The sequence below is a fragment of the Corvus hawaiiensis genome, chromosome 3 (assembly GCF_020740725.1).
Source record: "Corvus hawaiiensis isolate bCorHaw1 chromosome 3, bCorHaw1.pri.cur, whole genome shotgun sequence".
Taxonomy (NCBI): Eukaryota; Metazoa; Chordata; class Aves; order Passeriformes; family Corvidae; genus Corvus; species Corvus hawaiiensis.
In genome coordinates this window covers 35767071-35789402 of record NC_063215.1, presented here as the reverse complement: position 1 = coordinate 35789402, position 22332 = coordinate 35767071, and the positions used below count along the sequence as shown (strand labels likewise).

Sequence of the window (22332 nt, the reverse complement as noted above, 5' to 3'; positions counted from 1 at the left end):
AATAGTTTGGAGCTTTATTTCCACTCCTGTATGAGTGGACATTGGCACCCTAAAGCTCTTTCATCCCTTATATAACCTGAGTAATACAAAGGCCACAAGGAACTGTCTCTTTTATGGCCAGGAAAGCTCTCAAAGGCTAATCCCCCTCCACTTCTTAGAAAGAGAGCAAGACCTAAACGAAATGAGAATAAAGAATCATTTAATGGAGCAGTCAGGCTCAGGTGGGAATTCCTAGAAGCAACACAGTCCTGCTAACTGAAAGCAGTTCCAAGACTGTGGTAACTTGTGCAAAGGCCAGGGTACAGCACTGAAATCAGAAGACCACACTGAGTAGAATGGGTTTTCTAGTATTTATAGTATTGACAGGCTTAAAATTAAATGCATCTATTGGTAAAACAACACACTTTATCTTTAAAATACTTTATATAGCTTTTCTCCTTCTATTGCTTGGATCTATGGTTATTCAAGGGCTAGGTTAGGCACCTGCAGATTGAAAAAAATAATCATCACAGCAATGATTATGATTTGCTCCCTCTGTTATTCAGTCCCTTGGGAACTCCTTGAATAACAGGCCAAATGGATCACAGGATGCACCAACCACTCTCCTCCGTTCCCACTGCCAAAGCTGAAACCCAAAAGAGTGTGTCAAACAGCCAACACTGGAGATTCTGCAGGTAGAAGCTCTGGAAACAGATATTTTTACTGTTTTGTAATGAAGAATAAAACAAGAAAGAAGAAATCTGAGCCAAGACTTGTATAAATCTAGTCACAAAATTTAGCCACAATGTGACCTGAATGACCACCAACTGCCAATAAAACATGGATTCCGACTCCTTTACATGGATTCTCATCCCCATTGTTGGAAGAAGAATGACCAGGAAAGTAGAAACAGGGAACACTGAAAAAGAAGAGCAGGAGTGGGAATGGTGGAGAGGGTACACATACATAAGCAGAAATTGAAGTAGGATTCAGTAGGGAAAAATGAAGGCAAATGCAAATTTAATTCAGGAGACAGCTGAACAGCTGAAACAGTGTAAGCCAACAGATACTCAATTTCACCACAAAAACCAGACATCAGGACTATGAAAATAAGTCAGCTTTCAATTTGTATCCATTGCACATTTATATGCACAATCTCTAGAAGAGATTTTCTTAAAAATCTTGAGGAGAAATGAGGTTGTGTCTCAGATATGCACCAATCTTCTAAATAATGAAAGACACCTGCAACTCACCAGTTCAGTGATCATGGTTGGCCAAAGTGAGGTAAGGTGCTGTGGGGACATTCTTAAAAGCAATACTCTGAAAAACAGGAACACTTGGGAATGAAGGGTGGGAACCTGTGGCAACCGGAGACTTTCTACCAGCCTTTCTGAAACAAGAAGCCAAGAAGGGTCCCCTCAGTTCAGAATAATTCCAGTGAGAATTTTCTCCTTCCCTCATTTACTTTCAATTTTATGTATCTGCCATCTTACTGTTCCACTACTTTACTAATTTTATTCTGTCAACATAAAAAATAACCCCTCCACCAAAGAAGGAACAAAAGAGAGAAACCTCTAAATAGTGCAGTTGCCTATTTTGGTTAAGTTCTCTATATAAATGCAATAGTGCATCTGGGAACTTTGCTCATCTTATGCAGAGTTTCAACCATTATAACAAGAAGAGTTAACAGATTCCAAAAAATACCACAGTAGCCTGAACAACTTGTATGTATTATTTTTATTATTAAAACACTGCCCCATCATAGTACATGAGAAATTACAAAGGGATGACACAGTTTTTTGAACTATGATCACCTCTAGGCATTCAATACCTATAGAGGCAGATACATAAAGAAATTTTTCAGTCAAACCAACAAACATGCATGTTGCAGTTCAGACCAGTAAAACCACCTGATACCATGAAAATAGTAGTCTCAGCTACTGACTTGACTGGAAATAAAAAAAAACCAAAAAACCACAAAAAACCAACCAACCAAATAACTTTACAAAAAACAGGTCCCGGAACAAATGAAACAAAAAAGATGATGCAACTGATTTTCCAGATAGAAGAAGAGACCAAAGTGTCCCTTTGGTGGCATGAAAAGATGATACATCTAAAAGTTGCTGCTGTAACTATTTGCATCATCTTAAAAAAAAGATCCAAGCAGTTCCCATTCCCAGTCTCTTAAGGTCATTGGAAGAAATAAACTTCAATGATAAATAAGACAGATAAACTGAACAGATGAAAAAACACCAGCAAAAAAAGTCAAGAATTCAAAATGTCAAGGTCAGTTTTCCTATTTATCCATAATTGATAGGTGTTTATACCTCAGATGTTCATGTCAAAACATATTGTGCAGGTATCCAAGGATATTGATCAAGGATAAAATGACAGATCAGTGAAATAATCTGGATTAATGTCAACTGGCACTCACAAATTCTGCATATTTTGTAGTCATTTAAGACTGAAAACATTTTAACCAAAATCTGCAAACTTTGTTTCAGCTATGGAAACAGTGATATTCCAGGATAAAAATTTAACCTGCTGTTACTCTGTCATACAGGCATTCCACAGTTAACCTAAAGAAGTCCACTAAATGATACATTTTTACTGACCTTGTATGTCTGGCAGGTATTTCTGGTATTGGTCTATCTCACTGCTAAAGATGGCGAAGGCGAGTCTCTTGAGGAGCATCGCGCGCTGCTCCAGCTCTACATCTCGGTTAGCAAACAGATTGAGGGAGCTGCTCTGGGCCACAGCCACTCGTGCTGAAAGAGAAAAGGGAAAGTGCAGAGAAGAGCTCACGAATTTCCCTTCTGCTTCACTTCAAGGCACAAATAACTCTTATGAAAGCAGATGTTGAAATGATGCATGGTTTGCAATTTGAATTTGTAACCAGAAATTCAAAATACAAGTTAAAGAAAACTTGTAAGTATACACAATACTGGCTGGATTTAGGGGCTTTTAGGAGGGAGATCAGCCATTTTTTAAAATAAAATTTGCATGTATAGATGCTCAGAAATTTCAAATGTGCAGAATCAGTTTTTTTTTAAGCAGAGTTGGTGTCTGGTCTTCAAAACCAAACACCACACCCACCCACTCTACTTAAACAGCTTTGCCATATAGGCAAAATTCACTGTGTGCCAGTATGCTATCATATTCTCGCACTTCAGGTTATTTATGGTTCTCCAGAAACAAATAGCTGAAAAAAACATGAAAAAGACTAAATAAATCAAATTGGAATAGACGTTGGACAAGTGTTTTCTTCAAGATACTTGTTTTTCATTTATTTAATGTTTATACTGCAGAAAAGTCACTATTATATCAATACTTACTCATCAAATCCCTGAATGTGGTTTTGTCATGTGTCATCAAATTATCCATAATAGCTCTCCAACTAAAAGAGGAAAATTGTACACAAATCAGAAAAAACCAAGCATTTTCAGGAACATTCGCAGAGCTTTTTCTGCTCTTTCAGTTTAGGTTAAGGCTTCCAATCCAAGGTCTCTGTTTCGGAAGGTACCATTTACTTGATGTTGTTTGATCTGAAACTATGTATCTTGAACCCCCTTCCCCAAGAAAATAAGGGATTCCATCCAGAGGGACCCTGAAAGTTTTGAGAAATGGGCCCATGAGAACCTCAAGAAGTACAATGAGGACAAGTGCAAGGTTCTGCAGAATGGTCACAGCAATTCCAAGCACAAATACAGGCTGGGCAGAAACGGCATTGAGAGCAACTTTGAGGAGAAGGACTTGGGGCTGGTGGTGGATGAAAAACGGAATTTGATCTGGCAGTGTGTGCTCACAGCCCAGAAGGCCAAGTGCATCTGGGGCTGCACCAAAAGGGTGGCAAACTGTTCAGGGGAGGTGATTCTGCCTCTCTACTCTGATAAGATCCCACCTGGAGTACTGCATCCAGCTCTGGGACCCCCAGCATAAGAAGGATGTGAAGTCATTAGAAGGGGTCCATGGGAAGACCACAAAGATGATCAGAGGACTGGAGCACCTCTCTATGAAGATAGGCTGAGAGTTGGGGTCGTTCAGATTGGAAAAGAAAAGGCTTCCGGGAGATCTTGTAGCAGCTTTCCAGTACCTAAAGAGCCTCCAGAAAGCTGAGAGCAACTTTTTACCAAGGGCATGAAGTGACAGGACCAGGGGGAATTACTTTAAACTGAAAGAGGACAAATTTAGATATTAGGAAGAAATTCTTTATTTTGAGGCACTGGAACAAGTCGCCCAGTGAAGCCATGGATGCCCCACCCCTAAGAGTGTTCAAGGCCAGGTGGGATGGGGCTTTGAGCACCTTGGTCTAGTGGAAGGTGTCCCTGCCCATGGCAGGGGGTTTAGAACTAGATGATCTTTAAGGTCTCTTGCAATGCAAATAATTCTATGTTTCTACAAAATGCTAACCACGTTTTCCTCACAGAATTTTTTTTTCAATTTTAAGATTATTTTTAAAAATAGATTTATGTATAGAAATATACCTTATGTTTCATATTTCACATGGTAACCTAAACCACAGAAAATCTCTGCTTCTCTCAACAGAGGTCTGCTGGGAAATTTTGGCCCATATGTTAATGGAATACATAAAATTTGTAAGGGGCAAAAATTTGTAAAATTTGTAATTTATAAGCAGTAAGAAGAAAGTCTTACTGGTTAACACACGAAGCATCCATCTGGAAGAAACTGGAATCCATAAAGAGGTCAAATGCTTCCTTCTTCCATGCCCTCCTCGTATACTGATATCCACTAAGACTGCTTAATAACTGGACACAAGCTCGATAGCTGGATGCATTGTGAGCACTAAACAAAAAAAAAGTCAACATAAACCAGTTCTGAATTGTTGCTTTATAGAAAGTCTGATAGACATCTAATCCTTATCATGCCCGTTTCAGCTTAAGTGTCACCATCCAAATTTCTTCTGGCTGTAGACATCTACATCAATTCAATAAACTAAAGGTACCTGTGATTACGGAGGTAGGGCACAACATAGTGCATAATATTTACAAGCAAAGGAATAACCCTCTCTTTTTCATCACTGTAGAAAACCATGTCCAGGAGATGAGCCAAAACCTACAAAAGAAGAAGACGACATGTTATAAAGCATTCTTAAATTGCTTTTTATCTACTATTCATCATTTGTTTTGTATAATGTTCTTTACTAAACATTCAAGTTTATGATAGAAGTGATCAAATTTCAGGTACCATGCAAAACCCAGAGTATAAAGATTCCATCCTTTTTATAACACATTAAGGTAAAAGCATGGAAGTGCAAGCTGCTGGTCAAAGCATTCTAGAGAATAAACTACAAACAAAGAAAAAATTCAAAGACTGACTGCAATTATCAGCAGTAAATAAGATGTACCACAAAGATAAACACACAAAGTTTACAATCAAAAAAGTTGGCTATACTACACACCTGAAAGCCCATGCTTTACACCTCATCCATCTCAATGGGTTAGTAACAAAGCTTTATATACTTTTACATGACAAGACCCAGAATCCATTCACATCATTGTTTCTCATCAATTCTCCTTCTCCCAACTTCTAGTCCAAAGCTTTTCATAACATAGAAATTTATAATTAGACAGTATTCATTATCTCCAAGGAAACATTTACCTCAGAAAGTAAGGTCAATGCATGGACACTATAAACAGATGGAGTTATATTTGAAGTTTCCATTGCTGGAGACAGCATATCTAAATGAAGATAATAATAAAAAAAAAGAAAGTCCAAAGTTAGTTTTCTCAAGCCATTATTTACCTTACTGCATATTTTAAAAGTATATATTTTGAAGATGCACAAGCTTTGCCAGACACACTAGTGCTAGAACAATACTGAAGAATTTTACATGTATTCAAATACAGCAAAGCTGACCTCTTTGGTAATTTTGGCATTATAATAAAGATGAAAATGAAACTACCTTCAACATCTGATTCTAAGTTGTTTCCATCAACCATAATCTTGGGGGAAGGCTTAACCTCTAAGTTTCGTCTTAGCCAAGTGGTCTGTTCCAAGGAAGAACCAGCAATTGCCCCAATGGCATCCACTATCTTGTGTGTTACATCCTGGTAGAAAAAACACCCCAAGCATTTTAAGAACTTCGTGCAGAAGGGCTGTATTCATTGTCCTGACATGTAGAAAATTCACATAACCAAATATAGAATTGCTTTCAAATCATTTCTATATTATCAGTGATTAATAACTCCACAAAAAATGAGAGCTTTTTCAACACATTATAAATATAAGAAGAAGATTTTAAAGAGTAATTTTGGACTACAGAACTGGTATCAAATAATTCTAGTACGTTCAAGTATCTAGTTCCAACCCCACTGCTGTGGACATGGACCCCTTGCACTGGACCTGGTTGCTCAGAACCTCATCCAAGTGGCCTTAAAACCACTTTCAGTGTCACTTTCAGTGACAGGGCATCCACAACTTCTCTGGGTAATCAGTTCTAGTGTCTCACCACCTTCACAGTACAGATTTTTTTCCTAATATCTAATCTAAACCTACTTTCACTTTGAAGCCACTCCCCCTTGTCCTGTCACTGCATGCTCTTACAAATAGTCCCTCTCTGTCTTTCTTGTGGCTTCCTCCAGGTACTGGAAAGCCTTCTCTTTTCCAGGCTGAACAAACCCAATTCTTTCAGCCTTTTCTCTTAAGAGAGGTGCTCCATTGCTCTAATCAACTCAGTGACCCTTCTCTGGACTTGCTCCAAGAGGTCAATATCCTTCCTGTGCTGGGAACTGGAAGATCTTTAAGGCCCCTTTCCAATCCAGGCCATTCTATGATTTATTGTTCAATATTTTCAAAAGACACATACAACAAATTTCTTACCTGTAGATCTCTTTGATCTTTCTTATTCTCCAGACTCGGGTTTTTCATGATGAACTCATTAAGAACACTGAAAAAATACAGACGCAAATATGGATTTTCTTCTCACAATACATTATTTGGTAGTTTCCAGAGTTAGGACAAATCTGAAGACATTTATTTGCACAATATTTATTCACTAAACCCTCAGGGATTGCTACTTATCAATATTCCAGGAAACATCTTTTCAAGTTCCTTAGGTTAATTTTGATCATAAGGGTTTACTGAGAACATGTTTTACTTGATTATATACAAAATAGCTTTAGAGACAGTTTACCAGGGCAGCTAAAATACTGAAGAAAATGATCCTTGAAGCATTATACAGAAAATCATATTCAAAATTACATTTCTAACAGTCCATACACTGTTTTCATGCTGAGAAGTCAGCCCATTCTAGCAGGCTTCAAATACCTAAGAAATAGAAATTGTTGTTATTTTCTAGGAAAAATCAGAAACTTACATCTGTTGCTTAAAGAGCCTGAATCACTGAAATAATCATTAAGGTAAGGTCATGGCTTATATCATACTATAATATAAAATTTAATACATGTAACCATTCCTCAGAGAAGAAACTCATTTGGTCAGACCCACAGAACTCAGGCAATAACTCTACCAGTCAAAAGTAGGAGATAGAGATTTAAAACCACTAACACTTCAGTTTAATTTCACACACTTACATTTGAGCTTATTTGGAAATTCCAAATATCACCAGCACTTACCCAAGTATGAGAAACTGTCCCGGGGCTGGAAGACCAACCTGTATGGAATCTTTTAACAGAAGCAGCAGTGCTGCCCAGCTGTCTACTAAGCTGGTCACTGGAATCCTAAGGGAGAGAGAGCAGCAATGTCATTGATGAGAACATCATCTCCCTCAGGTATTCCTCCAATTTCTTTCTACCGCACAACTCTCCTGTCAGATATTGGGAATCAACATCCTTATAGATTCTTTTAATACTAGGTTGCTACATCAAGTCATTAAGAAACAGATGAAGGCAGAAGAAGAGTATTCTCAAAAGATATGCTTTTCATTACAAGGCTGGAGTGGCACCAATGAGTTACAGCACAACCAAGATCCTTGGGCAGGGAGCAGATTACCTGCAGGATTTTTAGGTGGGGGAAGAAAGGTGTTGCAGTACTAGGAACTCACAAAATAAATGACCTTTTTTTAATGAACCTACAGTTCAAACCCATTCTTTCTTCACTATTTGTATTACACAGACTATTCCTTATCCTATGACACAAAGATGTAAAATACTCAAATTGTTCATCTGCTTCCTGATGACAGAAATAAAATTTAGCTTCTTTTCTTACCTTTGAGTGTAAGCATAGAAAAATTGCAACATGCAGACTTCCAGTGAAAGATGTTTCTAGAAAAAGACATGAAATCTGTGTCATCAGAAAGAAGTGGCTTTTTTTTCCCCTCACCAGGGTAAAATTGACAATGCTATAATGTCACTGCAGTGTCTAAACATATAACTTAACAGAATATTAAAAATGTCCTTTCAGACATCCCTCTGTAAATTATGTTTCTCTTCATTTACCTCTTAGATATAGTCAAAATTTTCCCATTGTGCTGCTCAGCTTTGTCAATGAAGTACCCATATCATCAGTGCTCTAAGCTTCATTAAGAGGACATCATACAAATCAACAGCAACTCTACAGTTTCCATACCTTGTCCTTTGCTATGGCTGGAGGTTGCTTCAGAACTTCTTTCACTGTTTGTATGACAGTCTCTGTTCTCATAACACTGATAGAACGAACCAGCTCGACCAGCAGAAGTTGTTCTTCACCTGCTGTAGGAATAACCTAAAAGGATCAGATGTATGTCACAGATTATTACCACAGACAATGGTTATGCTAAAACTAAGGCAGCTGTCCTCATGGGATTAAAATGATAGCAAGAAACAGTTGCTATCTAGAGACTTGGTATCACCTACTCTTTCCCTGAAGAATTCAGGAAGATTATCCCATTCTCAAGTGGTACCTCCCTGACAGTACAGCTGTTATTTAGAAATACAAATATTGTCCATACATCATTGTATTTTTTTCACTGGGCTGTCTGAATTTTCTTCTTCCTAACACTAAACCACTTAAAGGTATTGCCACTCTTTGAAGTGACCACTGTAATATAAACATACCTTTGTCCTAGAAGTATTTTTGTTTTGCCTTCTTTCATTCCATACAAACGCAATAGCAGCCATGAAGTGAACACCATGATTCATTGAAATTGGACCCAAAAGTTCCAGAATCTGTTGCCTCAAATTCTGAAATATGAAAGCAGAACACATATTCCTTTAGATAAGCACCTCAGCATTATGTTCAAAACATTCTCTCTGCAGAAAGCAAAGAGATGACACGTTGCATTGAAGTGATACATTTTAGTTAAAAAGCATATTCAATACTCATTTATAAAAGCCTTGTTCGTGAGGTGAGTGAGTAGATGAGGACAAAGGTATTAAAACTCTATTTAGATTTAAGGGAAGGGAATTGAAATTACTTTGACAAAGGTATTAATGAACAACTTAAATGACATTATCCCTAATGTTCTGACCTTAGTTGACCCAAGATTAATAGTGGTAATGGATGCAGCAGCAGCAGCAGTAGTTTTCTCTGAAGAATCTGCAAGGTGCAGGATGCTCCAAAGTAAAGTCACAGAAGACATGATCATATGCAAGATAGAGAGGATCCCATTGCGTGCTTCAACCAAATGCTTCTGATCAACATTAACCAAAAGCTAGTGGGAGAGAAGAGGAAAGGAGGACTAAATAGCTACATAAACAGCACATTTAAAATAGAGTAAATTTAGACTTACCTAAAATGGGAGCTTTCAATCCTAATTGTTTTTCAAAAGTTTTTCAGTAATTTTTACAATATATAAAGGTTTTGAGACTATTAAAATATTGGAGAATCTTTTGATTGAGTTATGCAGTATCAAATGTACTCAACATGTGAGGCCTCATGTCTACAGCAATCATTTTTGTACCCTCTGCCGATACCTTTGCAAAACAATTACTTCAGAATTTTAAGTGTAGCTAATACTCTAGGCAAAATAATTTACTTACATAAACAAACCCCACTTTTCAGTCACTTTTAAATGAATGGAAAGAAAAGGGGTATAAGAATGGGAAAAAAGCACAAAAACAAAACTACTGAGAAAACAGGGCAGAAGCTTCTTATGGAATCTGGACCAAATTCTTAAGACACCACGCTCAGAATATCAGATCTAAAAAGACAAGTTGTGAATATACAGAAGGAGCCAAAAGATAATGTTTAGACATCTTGCAAAATGAACACAACAAAGGCAGCTCTAAAAGTGGCATTTTAGAGGTCTGAAAGTTAAGGAATTAATACTTTAGTTATTTCAGGGTAACTAAAAACAAACAAAATAAGCAAACAAATGTAAGAGTATTCTCTTAAAACTATCATCCATAGAAACTTGTTTTTCTGTTTGAAATATGTGTATTGTCAATAAGCCCCCCATATTTACAGGTAAGACAATATATTTGGTATTTTTGTCACTCAGATCTTCGTAACTGTTAATATAATCACAATCCTTGATTGGACATGTACTACTTAGGAACCTCTCAGATACCAAGATAAGTTTACCTGATGATACTGTGTAGATGGATCCAGGAGGCAGTAATGAATTATTGTTGTGATCCCTTCTAACAAAGTGAGAACCATATCTGGGGGAGTGACTGATGCCATCCAGAGAGGCCTAAAAGAGGAGATTCATTTTAAAATAGGTTAATCTGATAGTAAAGTAATTCAACACAATCAAACATACTTAAAAAGATTATACATCTCTACATACACATACCTATTATCAGATAATCCTGTTTCATATTTATACTGCTGAATTAAATTATCCAAGTTCCTGCAGAGCTGAAGAGTCACTGAAACAACCACCCTTTGAAGAACTTTTCCCATGTAAGGCAATGTAGAAGTGATAAGGCCAATCCACTGGGGATGCATTTTGCAGGCACAGTGCTGGTGCAAAGCTCGTATCACTGCGCAGAGAAACATGCCTTGGCAGGTTATTGGCTGGGAATGTAAATACTGCAGAGAAGTCATCGGCTGCTGGGGACAAATGTGCTCCAAGTCTGTTATGACAAAGTCAAACCCCGTTTCATTTTCCTCAGGCACAGTCATTACTCTGTGTTCCAGCACAATCAGCCGCTGAAGTACTTTCAAAAGTTGTGACTGCAGAGTACTACCATTGTCAAATTCATCCTCGGAAAAATTTATAAGGCTGTCTTCAGAGAAGCCTTCTTCTACAGCCACTATGTTTTTTCCAGCTATCTTTTCACTGTGCCACTTCTGGGCACTGAAGATAGAAGACAGCAGACAATGCAGGATCACTTTCTGAACCTTGCACTTGGACAACATGTCGGAAATAAAACTAGGAAAGCCCTTGGCAGAGCTTTCTATCACTTTTGCCAACTCAGCAAAGAGAAGTGTCAGAATTTCTATACTCATCATTTGCATATTGCGGTTTCCTATGAGGTCTTGTGAGGTTACTTTAACGTGAGTTGGATAATGGCTCCGCATGTAGTATAAACACAAGGAAATAAGAATTTCTATGTACATAGAGCTCCGAAAGTTATGGTTAGAATCAACTGGGATGTGACTATAGAAATCCTTGCCCATAACAGATATTCGATGCCTGGCTAGAAGATTTTGGAGCAATGAAAGCTGTGGAGTGTATGCATTGTTGACACTGGTAGTGGAGATGGCACTTACAAAAGCTGAAGGATTTGTTTTCAGAATGGCTTTAATTGCAGAAAAAGCATACAATGTCCTTGAAGAGTCGTACAACTGGAGATAAAGCAGCACATGTTGATACAGTGGATGGATATTGAAGTTTGGAGATTTTCGCATTCCTGGGGATCCCACATCACTTTCTATTTCTGAAATTTCTCCTTCTCCACAACTGTACCAATTTTCTAAATCAAGACCATCACTAAAGAAGACATTTGTTTGTTTAAGCTTTTCTGTTTGTGCTTTCTTCTTCTCTTCATCTTTCTTTTTGGCTATTTTTACCTTAGGTTTTGCACCTGGTTGCTTACCAGCCTCTTTAACAATAGTTTCTTTTTCTGACATTTTTTCTGGCGGCTTTCCTTTAAAGCTGAACTGAATACTACTGTGGCTACGTTTCCTAGATGTTGATTCAGTGGAAGAAAGAGTGAGATCAGAGAAAGATTGCTGGCTTTCTGCAATACAAGGTGAAGAGTTATTTCTTGAAATTTCATCTCCTAAACTCTCAAGTCCAGTCTCAGTTGAGGCTGATAGTAACTGTGAGCTGTCATTACTAAGTAAACTACTCTGGCTACTTTGAATATTTTGATCATCACTTTTTCTAGCCTCTACAGAGTTATCCAAAGAGCTGAATTTACATGAAGTATCCTCAGAGTGTAGACTGTCTTTAACCAGTTCAATCTCTTCTCCAAGACCACTTACAACTTTGCATATAAGATCTGTAACCACTTGTTGCACAATTTCATCAGGTGAGTCTTCTTTCAGAGTCTGAGAGCTATCTTGAGCACTCAGGCTTTCTGTTTCCACTTCATAACTGATGTTGTCTCCAGTAGATGACTGAGAACAGCCAGAATCAGAACTCTGCAGTATTTCAGCTTGATGATCAGGAAGGTCAAAATCAGACACGACCATTGGTATGGTTTCACTGCTAGTACTTAACAAGGAAAGCCTGTCACTCAGAGGATTGACAGTCAGGCTGAAGTTCTCCATTTCATCCACACCAAGTTGTTTCTCATTGCCTTCTTTAGGTATAATAAGTTGTCCTTGGCTTACAGGCATGTCGGAGAATGCTTGAAGAAGAACACAAAAAAAGTATACATATAAGATTTTGTTCTTCAGAATAAGCATTCAGAATTAAAACTTAGAATTGAAACTATTATTGAGACTTCAAATTAGAAAGGCATGGTAAATAGTGTCTTTCCAGTTCACAGCTGAAAAAATATGTTAATAAGCAAATGACACATTCATAAAAACAAAGCAAAATTATTTTAGCAGTACACCTTAGCAAAACAACATCATTTTCTATGAAATATTGTACAGTCTTATCTGCTTTAGTTTTCACAAAAAAAAAGAATTAGTAAACTCTAAACTAAAATTACACAATACATGCAAACACCTTCAAAACCTATTGGTACATTTTCAGCCAGCCTCACGTCAGTGGTCATAATTCATAAAAACGTTTAATTTCTTGGTTAAGCTTCAAGCCATTTTCTTATGTTCTACCAAGATTCAGTAAGATGTAAGAAAATGCTCTGCATTAAAATACTTGCATATCATTTTAATTTAGAAACAACAAAACTTCAAACAGTAGTTGGGACACACAACCTTGAATTAGGAAAAAACCACACAAATGGAAATATAAGCCATAGCTATTCCAACACTTTTTTGAGTTACCCTCAAAAATTTCTACTATGTTTTTAACACTGCATGTAAACAGCAAGCAAAGAAATTAGGGAACTTCCTACAGTCTTCTTGTGTACATACCATCAGCACAGCTAAACTTCTGCATGAACTGCTTTTCATTTTCTTCTTCAGGGTGATTGGGAGATTTAGTCCAGTAACATTCAGCCTGTACTCGCTGAACAGAAACTCGCTGAGTTTTTGGATGGAGAAGCAGTAGGAGCAAAGGTTCAAGAACCCTTGCAATATCATGTCTTTGAAGCACTTGATTTAACCAGGCTTGTCCCACTGACCAGGTAGAACCATCCAAGCTATTGAGGCTGTCCAGCATGATAAACAAAGATCTAGAAAGGAAAGAAGATTGAATCTAGCGGATATTGTACACTACTCACAGAGTAATCCCATTTTAATCTGATATATGACCAATTTTAATGTCAGTACATACAGTCTTCTCCACATAAAGCAGTATTTTTTTTGAATCAAAACTTTGAACCTGATCTTTATATTTTAGTCTAGTCTAATGAAGGAGTGGGCAGGAAGAGCTAGTAACAAAGTCAGTTATAACAGTTGCTCTAATAGTAGCAATTGTATAGTCAGATCAAGTATTTGCACAGTTATCAGCATAACAAACCTTTGTTGACTTTTAACTGGTATGCCATTAAAAAATATACAACTTTAAAAGCCAATTCACAATGATATAATGAAAACATTCAGAGATCTTGTCTTCAAGAACAGAGAAGAGAAATATACTTGACAATTCAGACATTTCTACTATCATTATTTTCTTCTTTTAACAGTTTTAGCCTTGAGAATCCTTTTCAGATTTATGGAAAAACAGTATATACATATTGGACTCCGAATTTTACCTATTGTTTTACATTCTCTAGTAGTACATGTTCATAGGCTTTTAGCTGTACACACAGAATTTATCACTCCTTAAGTGACAGTATAAGACAAAGAAATAACAACCTTTTTACTCTACTCCCTACAGCTTAGTATGCAATACAAAATCTAAATAAACACTTTTCCACAACATTTGTGCTAGCTGAGAAGGACAAGACTAATTCAGAGTCTGGATCTTCAGTCTTTTCTAAGAAGATAGTCCAATACCACAACACGAAACAGAAATCCTCTGCTGCTTGCCATAAATAACCTCTTACACAAAATACAGATTAAACAAAAGAACTCATACTTTAGCACTTGCTTTCAGTTTGGTTCTCAAGGTTTTTTGTTAAGATTTACTGTTCCTTTCTACTCCATATAATTCTGGGTTGACTTCTGTCTCCTGCTTGCTTTTATCAAAACACAGCAAGAACTCAGATATTAAGCTCAATATATAACACAGTGATGGTCAATGAATATTGTGACCATTCCTTTCTCACTCTTTATAGTTTCCAGAAAAATTTACAGCTGACATAATCATCACTGTGAAAACTATTTTGTCTAACACAAATTCATTTCTTATCCTTCTTCCCTGCTCTCACAGCTGTAGTTCTTGAATTTTTAAATGCCCTATGTTGCTAGTATAATACCATCAAAGATTTTGAAGTAAAATTATTTCAACTGAATTACACTTGCAGGCACCAACCTGTCAAAGGTGCGGCCAAAGGAAGAAGATTTGTTAATATGAAGATCTCGTGTGAGATGCCATAGCACTGCAAACTTGGCATGAGCTTCCATTCTTACTCTCTGTGGGCCAAATTATAAGTTAGATCTAGCAGAATGTAACAACTTATGACAATAACTGGAAAAAGAAAGAGTCACAGACCATCCTAAAAGATATAAGATATAATGAAATTAACTTCTGACTGTGCATTCAAGTACTACTTTCTAATCTTAAAAACAGTAATAGCCAAAAATAGGTGTCTGTGAGCAATTTAGTATCATGAAAGGATCCTCCCCTATCTTGATCTTGGCTTAGTTTCAAAGTTTTGCCTGTCTCTTTCTAGCCAACTTATTTTTCTTCCATTATTACCATGCTAGAAAGAAACAGAAGAATTTTCTAGGTAGACATGTAGATAGAATTCTTCACTAACATGTCAAATTTAGCTCTGGAACAAATTGGACAAATAGAACATGCTTACTGCCCAAAGGACTTCTAATAACTGGCAATAACATGTAGAATATTTCATAGAATCATAAAATATCCTGAGTTGGAAGGCACCCACAAGGATGACTGAAGTCCAGCTCGGGATATTTCATGGCAAAAATTGTGTAAAGTAACAATTGTTCTCTCTCTCTGTTTACTGAAGCTGATCAAGGCAAAGAGTTATTCCAGCAAGGCTGCAAACAACAGTAAATGTCATGATATGATTTGAACACATGTATAAAAACAGCTTCATCCAAAAGACAAGAAAGCTAGTAAGCATTTGTAGGAGTGAACAAAGCACAGCAATCAGGACAATTACATCAAATAAATAATCAAAATTACTTTCAAGTACAATAAGGGCTTAAACTAAATTGCTAGATGATAAGCAGAGACAAGAGGACAAAGATTTTCACTTGTTTGTTCTTAAAATATGTGGTTATAAGAAACAAACAGTAGGTATATTTACCTTTAACCGAGGTGAGACAAAACCAAAAACTGTTAAAACCACTGACAATCTGGCATACTTGCAGGCTTGATTTACATCATACAACTTAAGAAGCTTTGCAACAGCTTATAAAACCAGTATCTGCCATAATAATAAAACTTTAAGTAAAAGCTATGAAAATTACACAAAAGACATAAACAGCTCACATTAAACAAACTAAAAATAAAACAAAACGTCTTCACACCAAAACAAAAAAACAAGGGAGACAGCAGCATTCTAGAAAGTAAAGCAAACATCACTTGCATTTAGAAAAAAAAATGCTGCTCACAGGAAAATAATCCACAACACTGCTGCACATGGCTCACATTCACTCTTGTTGACCTAGTAACTCTGGTAGAATGGCAAAAAGGTAAGCACTCCTGAAGTCACACAACCATGAGTTGCTAGAGTGCGTAAGCAAGTCATTGCCATTCATACTGTTGGGGCTGTGAAAATAGTTCATATACCTGAAATTTAAAGCACTGCAAACACCTCAACTCGAATGTCAAATTGACAGCCTCTATGTAAAACAAATTTCTAGGTGAGGAAAAAAAATAAGTGAAGTACCAGCCATGACAAGAACTCCTACTAACAACAGCAAAAACTAAGCACATGCTCTAAGTATTGGGAAGCATCACATGACTTTTGATAAGCGATAAAGTCTCCTGCATAAGTCTGTTGCTGAATGCTTTGTCTAGCATGGAACTAGAGGCTCATCACAGACTTAAAATAACATTTGAAACAATGTAAGTCAACGTTTTTTCAATATTGAAGTTACTCATACTCTCCTCTGAAGGACCAAGTCCTTTTTCTAAATATATTTCTATAGTTACATAGTTTACATCTTTAAGTAAATACATGAACAACTTGCCTTGTCTCTGTGAGTCAGCTGCTGACTAATAACATCTTCACAAATGCTAGAAGATGGGACGAGGTTGTGCAGCTGGTAGAAGAGCTCCACACTCTTCTGATGATGCTGAGGAGTTCCATCACCCAGCTGGTCCCAAAGAGTTAAAGCTATGTGCTTTGTACATGAAAAGAAAAGTTGCAAGAGACACAAGTGAATGACTATCATGCCTTGTTTTGCTCCATGCAACAGTGGGAGACATCACATCTGATGACACCCTATGACCAAGAGGCAAACTGTAAAATGGTTCCTTTTGTACAAACAGAAGGGCCTGTTTGAAACACTACAATAACTTACTACATAAAAAATTCCTGTTAAGGAGTCAGAACAGAAATAAATTTTCATTGAAATATAATTAACTCCATAATATACCCTGCTGCTGATTATCTTTTGCAAAAGATTTCTTACATAAATTACACAAATGCAAACACTGTTTACCAGAGTCCTACACTACGCACATCTCAGTTTCCTACCTTTTCTGATTAATGCTGCTATTCAATCAGGTTTTGTTTATATTTTTAAAATATTAATTTAAACAAGGATTTTCACACAAGTGGTCAGTAACAGAATCACAGCAGGAAAACTTACTGTGTATTTAATTTAGATTCTAACACAAGTTACAACTATTATCAAAATATTCAGCAAGAAAATTTGCTTTACAATACCAAGAAGAGTAAAGGAGCCAAGACTTATTCTTCACCAGACAGGAAAAGTCTAAAGAAAACAGCAACGAGATACTGCATCTAACCTTGAAGAAATCTGTCTTTTCAGCCATGTATCTCAGATTGCCTTGAGTAAGAGGAGGTCTGATGACGACAGCCACTCTTCCCTGGTTAGGACTAAGAGGCTGAGCAGTTTCCACGCTGTTCAGGTTTTCTCCAGTGACAAGAGCAACAGATTGAGTCAATCCAACCAAGTCCATCACGAGGGAAATAGTAACACCCTGAACACTGAAATCGCTTGCCTGCTTGCAAGCATTCATTAAAGTCTGTAGCCACAGTGGAGGCTGTACTTGTTCACAGTCTGAAATAAAAATCACAGATTATACGTTCATTTAACAATCTAAATATTATGGATTTTTCCTTTTGTATTCCATAATTATATGTGCAATTGTCCCTTCATATTTCAATCTGCCCATTGTATGGGTTTAGGAAAATGTATGCAAGTGGAAGATACTTCCTGATGTATCTTTAAAATAATCCAATTAAGAATGCAATACTGTATCACTTCAAACATTTAGTAAAGACTGAATAGAAAAATGTGAACAAGGAAGAGAAAAATTTTGTGGAAATGCATTCAGATGATGTCCTGCTTTAGGCAAAACTGAACTTCTAGTTCATCCTTTCATCCACTTTCCTTCCTCACAAAATTCTTCATTGGCAATCACATCTTAACACTCTAGATAGTAGTCTGGAATAATTCTGTAATATATTTTATAGTGCCTAGGATAATATCATATATTATAACATACATGCAGATTGATTTTAAATTGACAGAAATATATTTGCCTGGCAACACTTTAAAAATAGAAGTTTCTGTGAAAATTGACAGTTTGGGTGAAGAACTATGGTCCTATTAGACCATACTCTGTTTTCACTGTACGTTGTAGTTTCCCCCTTCTTACTGTCCCCTCACTTTATCAAGCCATACTCTGGGTTGATACTGGAAGTGTCTTTCTCCAAAGTCCACAGTCAACTGTCCAAGTTAATATTGCACCCTTTTATTTTAGAGATACCAAAGTAACTTCTCTTAAAACTTCAAAAGGACTCCATTGATCATGTTCTTAAAAAGGCAAATGCATCTAGAATGAGATACAAGTGAAGAAGTGTTATTTAATAGGTGCAAATACAGCACCCTTTTATTATCAAGAGAAGAATGATGCACTTTCTAATTTATATCCACAGCTCCACTGGAGCCTAAATATACCTAACAATTCCATATATTGCTCTAGAGTTTACAGATTTAACCATTGTTTTCAGCTTCACTCAGCTCCCTTTTTAATTTCCTCAATTGAAGATAGCTGAGAAATTAGGCACACAGCAGAATTAAAGCACAATTATGTTCTATAAACATCAAATTAACTTGACTCCTTCAAATAAACAGACTGATGACTCTCACCAACGATTAAGAGCTATTGGGTCACATCATTAACGCAACCCTTCAAAAACACATTCCAAATTTAGGAACCCTTAGATAAACAAAGCCTCTTCTGCAGTATAAAAACCTTGTGTCAATAGGGTAGTGTGAGAATTATGGAAACTACTTTCTTCCACTCTCTGTTCCAGTAGAATTCTCTATTATGGGAAGTAGGACTCCCGGACAGCTATACAGCCCTATTTCCATCTGCCCTGCCATTCTATACAACAGGTGTTTACATTTGGAACAAAATACTTCCTGTTGGTTTTACCCACCTACAATTTATGCTTATTCCTCAAAGTTACACTGTTTAATAGACTGCAAATGAGATCTCACAAATGGAAAAGTTCAGATGATGAACAAGAAACACAAATCCAAGACATTTAACAAAGGATTGAAAGGTGAAAAGGATTCCTAGAAGCACTGCCCTCATATGAGGCACACACTACTCAAGCTCTACAGGCTCTCTGCTCTACAGTGCACAAGGCAGTGATAATCAAGTGCTGTGTGCACTGAAAAGTAATAAGCAAACAGCTGACATTTTAGTCTTTGGACACAACACTCATTTGTAGACTGTTTGGGAGAAAAAAACCAAAAAAACATTTCACATTTTCAGGGTCATGCTATAAAAGCACAAATATTCTGTGAAAGATCTTTTACAAAGGGCAGCAGATCTTTGGTATTGTCATACTCCTAATTAATAAACAGCTATAACCAAATTGCCTTCAACTGACATAAAACTGACATAAATATTTTATATGTCTGGATGTTATGAAGTCAAATATATGCTCTGCTCATGGCTATAATGAAGACTACGTAACATATCTTAAAGACCATAGAAACAGAAGCAGTCATGTTAAATTGGCATGCTTGCTTCCAAAACCAAACAAACTACTCATCTCCAAGCACCGCCCACCACTTAGCCCAGATTTGAAAATTGCAAATAAGAACAAAAAGCTGCAACTATGAAATTTCCTAGAAAAAAATTAAACCAGAGATGACCGTGACAGTAGCCAAAATTAGTGTTACTATTTCTTGCATTCTCCAAGCATATCCACCATGAAAATATTTTAAGGAGCAACTCTCAGACTGCAGATCAGAAGTGGATCCAAAATTGGAACTGTAAAATGAAGACTTTACAATCTGTAAAAATGATTGTTCATCCTAAAACGTCACATTTCACTGTAATCAATAACTGTCAATGTTTTAATCATGTCTGTATCTGAACAATTTCATCTATCTGTGAACATAGCCATACCTCACCAAAACTCACCATTTTTATTTTGTTTCTTAATGCAATCATAGCTAGAAGAATTTTTTGCAAGAACTGTTCCTTTAATAGGAGCAAAGTAGAATTAATTAAATTTCTTAGCTGGTATGATTTTTATTGGACAGCAGCTTACAATTCCCATGTATTGCCAAAGTGATCAATGTGCATATCAATCCAAAATTGATAAGAGGAAGCTAAAAACATATTTGATGTGAGCTGTGGCTATTGCAAAATATGACAAAGAAAACACTGTGGATCCATACAGTAGAGAGGAAGATTCAACAATCTAGATTCTACTCTCAGGCTTCAGTTTGCATCATTTATATTTTTTCACCCCAATATTAATTAGTGTCAAATTCCATGCAGCAATTTTCTCAAAAATCTATGAGAAAATAATTTAGTTTCCAAATGCAAACCAATTGATACAGAAGAAGACTTACATTTCTGAGAGGAACAGCAAACAGCAACACATACAAAGCATGATACTATAAATTTTTTTGGCAGAAAAAGAAAAATTATTATTTTAAAAACAAAGAACAAATGAGAGTGCAGCTTACCAACTTCAGGCTTCCCAGGATGTAATTCTGAAGTGCGGTTTCCCTCAGCAATGTAAACGGGAAAGCTCGAACATTCAAGATAGAGCTGACAAGCAGCAGTAAAGGCAGGAAGGTATTCTTTCGGTGTTTTCTTCTTGTTTGTTTTCTTCACCTTAGCATCATCTTGTGATTCTCTGTCCCATTTTGTGCTCTGTCCTTGCACTCTAGTGGGGTCTACTGGAAGCTCTGTCCCTAAGGGCTGAGACAAGGAATTACTCTGAATGATATACAGGTTGATAAATCTAGTTAAAAACTGTTGGACATATTCCAAACAGCACTGCATTGCAGTCTTTTGGATCGTTTTCCCACTATGAGTTGCTGTCCCTTGGGCCATTATGGAAGGAGGCTGTACAATGGTCTCCTCAGAACCCACAGTTGATGCTGTCTCAGTCTCTGAGGATGCGCTACCAACAATAGGAATGCCAGGTGCACCATGACCTTCATTCAGTGCTCTGTCAATGTCATCAGTTGTATCTGCCTGGTATTGTACGAACTCTGTGAATCCACTTTCTGATGATCGACTGCTTGGAGGATTTTCACCATCTTCAAACACATCATTAGGATTTTCAAGTGACACTGATGGCACCTGAGTAAAATAAAAGTTTAATGGCTGTTCAAAATAGGTTATTTAGGTCTTAGCAAAAAAATATTTATTAGGGTCTTCATTTGAAAGCAACAATTTTATTCCAGAGATTTAAATGTATTCATACAAATACATTTTATGCAAAATGATGTTTGGTGTTTCAGTAACCCTGCCAGACTAAGCTAACATTAAAAAAGAATTGTTTATCAAGTAAAACATTTTAAATACTATTGGTTTTAACATTTTCTTCATATCATAATCATGTCTACTCTATTATGAAAGAATGCTGAAATGCATAGGTATTATTAGTTTATATTAGTTTATATATAGCATCATAAACTATCAAAGTTATAATTACAAAAATATATAAACTTTTCATTTAAAAACTGATAATCATTTGCAACTAGAAAAAAGATAAAATCATCTTGAAATGAGAAAGAGAGGTTGCTGCAGCAACAACAGATCTTCATGACTCGTTATATGTCTTAATTCCTTATCAGTTCAGAATACCCACAAATATGACGAATGGCTTTTACTCAGAAAGCACCCACAGTGGCTTTCTGCACTGCTCTGGCCCTTTGCAGTCTTAGTAACTGGTAGCATAGTCTCTGTTTCCCGGTGAGAATGTGAGGTGGGGAAACAACTGAAACAGAAATGCGTGAATCAGTGGCAGTAAATGCAGGTGCCCACTTCTTTCCAATCTGTCATCTTACTGGCAAGGGCAGATGTTGCCCGGGACCTAAGAGGCACAGAAGTCGTTTTGACTCTAATCACCAGCTGTCTTAAATACAGAACTTGAGCATAATGTAATAATATGAAAAACTTCTTCATGAATAAATAAAAACACTGACATTATTATATACAGTGAATTCTGTGGTAATACCTCAAACAAATTTCCATTCTTATACCAGAGATGGTATAAGAATGGAAATTTGTTTGAGGTATTACTACAGAAAACAGTGAAACCTATGTAC

The 22332-nt window shown here is 36.6% G+C and overlaps 1 protein-coding gene across 8 annotated transcripts in view; it reads right to left on the bottom strand.

Moving 5' to 3' along the window:
* DOP1A (DOP1 leucine zipper like protein A) overlaps positions 1-22332 on the bottom strand; it is a 60649-nt gene that overhangs the window by 7501 nt on the left and 30816 nt on the right. For 7 of the 8 annotated variants that reach the window (XM_048296171.1, XM_048296174.1, XM_048296173.1 and 4 more), the window contains 20 exons: positions 20737-21361; positions 17522-17796; positions 16738-16890; positions 14882-14982; positions 13378-13637; positions 10676-12683; positions 10462-10573; positions 9407-9589; positions 8994-9119; positions 8527-8661; positions 8167-8222; positions 7575-7679; positions 6820-6886; positions 5903-6047; positions 5599-5678; positions 4943-5052; positions 4633-4782; positions 3315-3376; positions 2595-2747; positions 1233-1369 (listed from right to left, as the gene is read on the bottom strand). In XM_048296171.1, coding sequence (XP_048152128.1) covers positions 1233-1369; positions 2595-2747; positions 3315-3376; positions 4633-4782; positions 4943-5052; positions 5599-5678; positions 5903-6047; positions 6820-6886; positions 7575-7679; positions 8167-8222; positions 8527-8661; positions 8994-9119; positions 9407-9589; positions 10462-10573; positions 10676-12683; positions 13378-13637; positions 14882-14982; positions 16738-16890; positions 17522-17796; positions 20737-21361 — 5043 coding nt within the window. Of the gene's footprint in view, positions 1-1232; positions 1370-2594; positions 2748-3314; positions 3377-4632; positions 4783-4942; positions 5053-5598; positions 5679-5902; positions 6048-6819; positions 6887-7574; positions 7680-8166; positions 8223-8526; positions 8662-8993; positions 9120-9406; positions 9590-10461; positions 10574-10675; positions 12684-13377; positions 13638-14881; positions 14983-16737; positions 16891-17521; positions 17797-20736; positions 21362-22332 lie in introns of those variants that run through there. The other variant, XM_048296175.1, reaches the window with a different exon arrangement.